The sequence below is a fragment of the Lipophrys pholis genome (assembly GCF_963383615.2).
Source record: "Lipophrys pholis genome assembly, chromosome: 22".
In the NCBI taxonomy this organism is placed as follows: domain Eukaryota; kingdom Metazoa; phylum Chordata; class Actinopteri; order Blenniiformes; family Blenniidae; genus Lipophrys; species Lipophrys pholis.
Window position 1 is genome coordinate 17,392,552 of NC_137644.1, and position 6,754 is coordinate 17,399,305.

Sequence of the window (6,754 nt, forward strand, 5' to 3'; positions counted from 1 at the left end):
GTTTACACGACAACGAATACGAGTGTATCCGCAAAACCTTCTTCACTTTTGCAGGGTCCGTTTACACGACACCAGTGTGTGGATCCACTGTATCCACTAAGTTTTTATACCGGCTCTCAAGGGAGAAATATTCGTTCACGGTCCTGCAGAGACCGCCGGAGGCTACAGAGCCTGTGCGCGTGCGCACATCTCTCCCCTTCCTTCTGCTCATCCAGGTGTAAAACAAACATGGCGGACCCGTTGTGGGTCCGAATTCTAGTTTTATCGTCCAGATCAGTAGTTTTAAAGTTGAGACTCACCCCTGATAGCATCCGATGCGTCATCAGTCCATTCGGATGTGGGATTCTCTCCATTTTCTTCACATTTATAGGGTATTGTTCTCTGCACATGTCTGTGTGGTTTCATTACAAAATCTAGCAGCAGCGCCCTCCCATGGCCCGGCATACTAACTACATCGTTGTCAGTGTGTCCGATACTGCAATGTAAACACACACTTTTTTTTTTTTTTAACGGAAACTTTGTCATGTAAAACGGGGCCTCAAACCTACGGGTAATTCGGTCGCCGTGTCTTTGGATTGTGGGAGGAAAGCCCAGGGAGAACATGCAAACTCCACACAGAAAAAAAAAGTGCACCTTTACACAAATTCAGGAATGTACGCAGGAGTGGATATGGCAGAAATGGAAAAAGGGGGGGGGGGGGGGGGGGGGGGGGGGTTGAGTGAAGAATAGGCCAAACCTGCGAGGCTGTGACCTTTACAGAAACATGACATGGAAAGCACCAAGGGATATTCAGGTGGATGTGTTAACACTCAGAGAAACTACACACTCGGGTGAAACATCCTTCAGGCACTGCAGCCTGTGACCTACAGTATGAATGGATGGATGTGGAAAACACAGGCACAAGCATTCACAATGATACTGTGGATAGATTGGGGGGGGGGGGATAACAGGTGTAATGTTAAAAAAAAAAGTATGACTAAAAGCATTGAGCATATGATTTAAAGTTGCAGTAGTTGTTAGTGCAAAGTGCTTTGCTCATATATTGTTTTCCGTGGTTTATTTATTATGAGTTAAATGCATTTATCAGGTGAACTGATTAAGAATAAAATGAAAAGCCCAATCAAATAAACCTCTAAAGTAACAGATGCAGAGAGGGAAGTGAGGTTTTGGGGAGAATCAAATGACCAGATGGTCACAGGAGTGAGACAAGTTTATACCTGGACCTGACCAAAGCACTGCACCAATCACACGTGGATCGATGGCGTGACAGCCTGCAGGGGCATCCATTAATCAGCCAGCAGCAGTCCTGTCCAGATCCCTGCTGCCCACACACAAACCAGTCCACACCCCCACACCCCCACACACACACACACACACACACACACACACACACACACACACACACACACACACACACACACACACACACACACACCACGCATAGGTGTAATTGCTGACCAACACACTTGGCAGCTGGACCACAGATTGAGCTTTTCAGACTGACAGCCACTGAACCCAGGACCTTACACCCCCCCCCCCCCATCATTCCCCAGAAGAGTTTTCTCCCTTAAAAAGACATTGGGGCTTCTACTGCAACGTGTCAAGACCCCTTCAAAGACGGAGCACATCCCTCCTGTCAGACCCCTCATATCAGATTTGGATTAATTTAACAACGTTACAGTAAACCGCAGCAATTAAAAGAGGGATTGTCTTTGGACTGTGAGAGATTTCAATCTCGGTCATGGGTCCCTGCTGGCGCTATGAGACTGGATCTAAATGTGGACCACCCAATGATCAACACCTCCTCCTCCAGCGTGTGACCCGCACGAGCTCGATTTTTTTGTCTTCACATTTGTTGTTCTCTACTGCCCCCGTGCGGCAGCTTGAAAACACGACATGAGATAAAAAGCACGAGAGCAGGGGGTCTGCAACTTGTGGATCTTTAGCCCCTCTGAAGTGGCTCCATGAAGCTTTCACCAAATTATATGTGGTTTAACTTATATTTATTTTATTATATTTAGAAACCAGAGTAATTTAAAATTAAGTAAAATGATAAAAATCCTGAAATTAATAGAATTTCTAATAAATAAATGGAGAAAAAAACATGCAAAACTGCATAAAAAGAACCAAAATGGGTAAAACAGCTAATATGTTTGGATTTTCTACAAATAAAATTCTGGGGGGGAAAAAAAAAAAAAGAAGAATGAAATAAAAATCAGGTACAAAAACAGGTCAAATATAATGAAATGTTCAACATCCTGAACTGTAATTGAAACTTCATAAATGCAACATAAGGTACGTTTTTAATTCATATATCAAAACTATAAAAAAAATATTTTTTAACTTTAGCAGCTCAGCCTCATTTTGAAGGTTAAATATGTTATATGGCTCCAGGTAGTAGATTGCAGAACCCTGCACGAGAAAGAGAGAGATTTCTGAGTAAATTTTAAAAGTAAATGTAATAGAATTTCGGATTAAATTGCATTCCGGGTTGTCATATTATTGATTTTGTTTTTCTTTTCAGGGGGTATATATATATATATATATATAGCCCAATTACATCTCATGGCCACACCAGGAAAATTATTACATAGTTTATGAACAACTACAACTCTGCTATTTGTAGTTTAAAAATGAATTATAAGAAAATTTTATAGACTTAAAAAAGTTTAAATTTAATGTGGCTGTGCAAATCATAGTACATTGAATAAAAACTATTTACATGTTTTTTCTCTGAATTTGATTGTAACTAAAAATGTAAAAACAAAAATGACTCAAAAGTACTTCATGAGCAATAAGACAATCTGCTTTTTTATTTTTCTATGACTGCTACTTTTACAAAACAGTTCCAAGTAAAGAATACATAAATACAAGTTTCAATAGAATTTGTACCTTTATTCATTGATTATTCACTTTATTCTTTCAAAAGGGCGGAGGTCGAGACGATTTTGAACGGGCCGGGCACAAACTAGACAATTTGTCTATCCGAGGACAAACGCAGAGACGCCGTCACTGAAACTCACATTCAGATTTGTGTTGAGACTTTCGTGACACCTTGGCCGAGTTAGTGAGGTGGCGCCTGAGGAGTGTGGTCAGGACTACGTCACCGTCATTCGTCTGACCCTGCACCACCCAACATTTTAAATTTAATTAGTCTAAGGATAGGGGGTTGATGGCCTTTCGAGCTTCGTGCCTGGTCTTGGCACTAATGTGATTTCCATGTCTTTTCTCCACAAATAAATATTATCCACCTTCCAATAATAAATGTTTTCCTCTTATTTAGACTCCACCAAAATGTAGTTATCAACTTAGTCTGTTGTGGTTATTCTTTATTTATGCACTTGTATTTGAAGTTTGGTAAACACTGCTGGTTATAGAACTGCTGTTGGCTTAGGATGTGGTTTATGTCCATTTGTTGTCACTATAAACTTCATCAGCAAGGTTAATGTGTCTCCAACATCCCGGTCACTTTTTAATGACAAGAAAAAAAAACACGCTTTGAACATAGAAACCTCTCAATAATGCATTATTGTGCACCTTAACTGCCTAATGTCACAAAATACTATTAAGGATAAGACATACATCAAAGCCAGTAACTATAGAACCTTCATCATAACGGTTATAGTTTATTTTAAGAGTTAGCACGTGATGTGTGGGTGTATGTAAAGAATAACACTTACTTGGGATCACATGTATCATCTCATGCAGAGGTAGACACTGAGGGTCATCCATTCATTCTGCCTTTAAAACCACATCTCTTCATTAACCTCAGATAACTTAATGAAGCTTTGTTTTACCATGAATGAGCCTCTGATCAGGTCACAGGTATATAAATGCTTCTCAATACAAAGCAGGCTCATTGACTGCATTGTATTGAGCAAATTTAATTAGATCAAGGTTTATTAGTTCATCTGCGAGCAGCTTGTGTCATTTGGATGGATTTGGGAGGGGAACCCAGCCTTTTTATCCTCCACTAGTCACATGATACACCTTCATATCACTTCCTCCTCCTAACATTTCGGAATGAGATACACACAAACAGGTTCAATTTCCAATATAACATTTATTGAGGCAAAATACTATATACTCTGTATAACAAATCTGATCACCTTCACATTAACAACAATCACACTACAAACTTTGAACAAAACGATGAGCAGAGAATCACCTCGTGTCAGTCACGTGGGTGCCACCTCCTTTGCCCTCCCGCTCCAGTGAGGCCACGTGTCCTGGCAAGATGACCTGGAAAACTCTCAGACAACAAGTGACTGTACACAAGCACTCCGCAGCCCCCTGCACATTGCATCACAGTACAACGATACCTCTCCGGACCGTTACCTGGAGCATACAATCCCGTGACCGGAGCGGCGTGAGGTGTCCGGTTCCTCCGGGCGGTGGCTCAGGAGCGCCCCCTACTGCACGGGCGGCGTCCAAAGTGCCGCTGTGAGACAAATATAAAGCCCAACCATGAATCAGGCGGCACATTGCAGTACATGACATCACCAGTTTCACCAAATAAAAAAAAAAAAAAACGAAAGGTCACACTGAAGTATTTTACAATGGAGACTCGTCACACCTTTTCACACGTCTTTCATGGAAAGTCACTGTGCGGGTGAAGAGGAGCTTCGCGAGGCCTCGTGAGACCAGTTCATTCTGGTTTACCAGCGCAGGCCCGACACCGCCTCCTCAAAGTCCCTCTGCAGGAAGGCCAGATATCGGTCAAAGTCCGAGTCCGGAGCAGTGGAATCTTCCCTGTCTGGGAGAGATTTGTCGTTAACGTTCGTCTCCTGTACAGCCGAATCGCTGCGACATCTCTGCAGGTCTTCGTACGCGTGACTCATCAGGTACTGCGTGGTGTTCTGCGGCGCCATGGCTCCGGCAGGATGACGCTGCACACAGGCCCCGGCGGGATTCTCCTCACGGGCGGCCTGCTTCCGCTGCTTCTTCCCCTCAAAGTCTCCCAGAAACGCGGCCACATTAGCGGCCTGTAGCCGCTGCTGCTTCTCCCGGCGGGAGCGTCTCCGGTCGGTCGCTTTATGCGCGCCTTCCTTCACCACCGCGGGCACACGGAGGAGCTTCCACCTCGGGCCGGCTCCGGGTTTCGTGGTTCTTCTCAAACAGTCGGATTTGGAATGTGTTGAAGTGGTATCCATTATGACTGCACACATTTCCAACAAAAAATGAAAAATAGAATTGATTCTTAAAAAAAACAAAAAAAACACGATATCGTCGGTTAGGAAACTGAATCAAAACCCTAGTCTGCTCTTTAAAAAGTGGCAGATAGTTTCTTTTACCCCCCAAAATAATAATAAACTATATTTTCTCAGAGTGACCTCACCCTACTGATCCGTCAAGTCACAACGGGGGAAAAAAATGCATTACAACGCAGAGCGCACGTTCTATTTACAGGACGGAAATACCCAGAATCCTCTGCGCTCCACCAGTAAAAGTGGGCTGAGATAACGGTGCTGCCATCTACAGATCTGGAATGGTACTACGACTTACATCAGTATTGTACATACTGAAGTAATAATAATATTAATAATAATAATAATCTCTTGCATTCCAATAGGGTCTCACCCAGCTCTGCTCGGGCTCGGACCCTAATAAACACACGTGGACAAAAACATAACCTTCACCCCAACTTTCGTTGGTGAAAGCAAATGGTTTTGCAAATGTATCAACAGTCACAGTAGATGTGCAACAAGTCGAATGCTCATGAAACCGTTAAGCTCATATTGAGTTTGAGGGTCATCGCAGCTGACCGTTGGGACAGGGCCACATTTGCCACCTTATGACCAGTCTGTAAATATTTAGGAAGTAAGGAGACCAATCATTTGGGAAGAATTTGGGAATACAAATATTGTCCCATTCATGCTTGATTTTTTTTTAATAATTTTTTATTGGTTCTGCAATAATTATGTCTACATTTGAGCACTGACGATGACTTTCCAGCTGTGTAACCTGCACAAAACACAATCAGTAACGGAGCTGTGAACCACCAGACATGATGGCCTTTGAACTGTGGATGATCCCTAGAAAGATCTAGTTCAAATGACACCGTATTTTTTTAAAGAAAAATGATTGCTGATCATACTTGTGGAGACTCACCTGCTTTTCAGTAATAAAATGTTTTCAGTTGTAGAAAGACAAGATGTATTGCTTATTGTTTATAAAATGTCTTTTATGGTTTTAGGTTATCGTAAATATGTGGTATTACGTTACTTTTTAACCCTTTATGGGGCACTCAATGACACATTTTTTTTAATAATGTGTTTTAACCCATGTCAAAAACTCTTGAAGACTCGCTTGTATTCTTTTACTATTGCAACATTTTGAAATCAGAACAAATAAACACCAAATGCACACCTTTTTTTTTTTGTAGTAAAATATATTGGAAAGTGCATAACCTAACAAAAAGAGAATATTTTGAGTTGAAATTCTCCCGGACTTTCCACACTCGGTTTCATTATCCCGTTGTTTCATAAAACCAATATAAATCGAATCTGATCTGTTTTATATGAAATAATAACAGGAAGGAAACCGGTGATCAAAACAAGTTATCTATACCCTGCAGGAGCACTTCAGCTATATAAATAAAGGAATAACCATTTGTTCACCACTCAGGCGTCTGTCTGGTGGAACAGCCCGCACCACAGTGAGGTTATTTCAGAGTTGTGATTCTTCAGAGGATTTGTGGAAAACGTCTGGTTGTGTACCACTAGGTGGCGCACAAAAACAGGATTTGCATTCC

The 6,754-nt window shown here is 41.9% G+C and overlaps 1 protein-coding gene across 1 annotated transcript; it reads right to left on the reverse strand.

Moving 5' to 3' along the window:
* Positions 1-4,043: 4,043 nt before the first annotated feature.
* Positions 4,044-5,422, reverse strand: LOC308126963 (uncharacterized protein). Its single transcript, XM_080491679.1, has 2 exons — positions 4,577-5,422; positions 4,044-4,441 (listed from the first exon to the last, which is right to left on the reverse strand). Exon 1 carries the CDS (start codon positions 5,166-5,168, stop codon positions 4,659-4,661), a length of 510 nt encoding a protein of 169 aa, XP_080347805.1. The 5' UTR covers positions 5,169-5,422; the 3' UTR covers positions 4,044-4,441; positions 4,577-4,658.
* Positions 5,423-6,754: the final 1,332 nt, after the last annotated feature.

Bases quoted from the DNA above. Each gene is read 5' to 3' on its own strand.
- LOC308126963 (XM_080491679.1), bottom strand. From the start codon at position 5,168: ATGTGTGCAGTCATAATGGATACCACTTCAACACATTCCAAATCCGAC.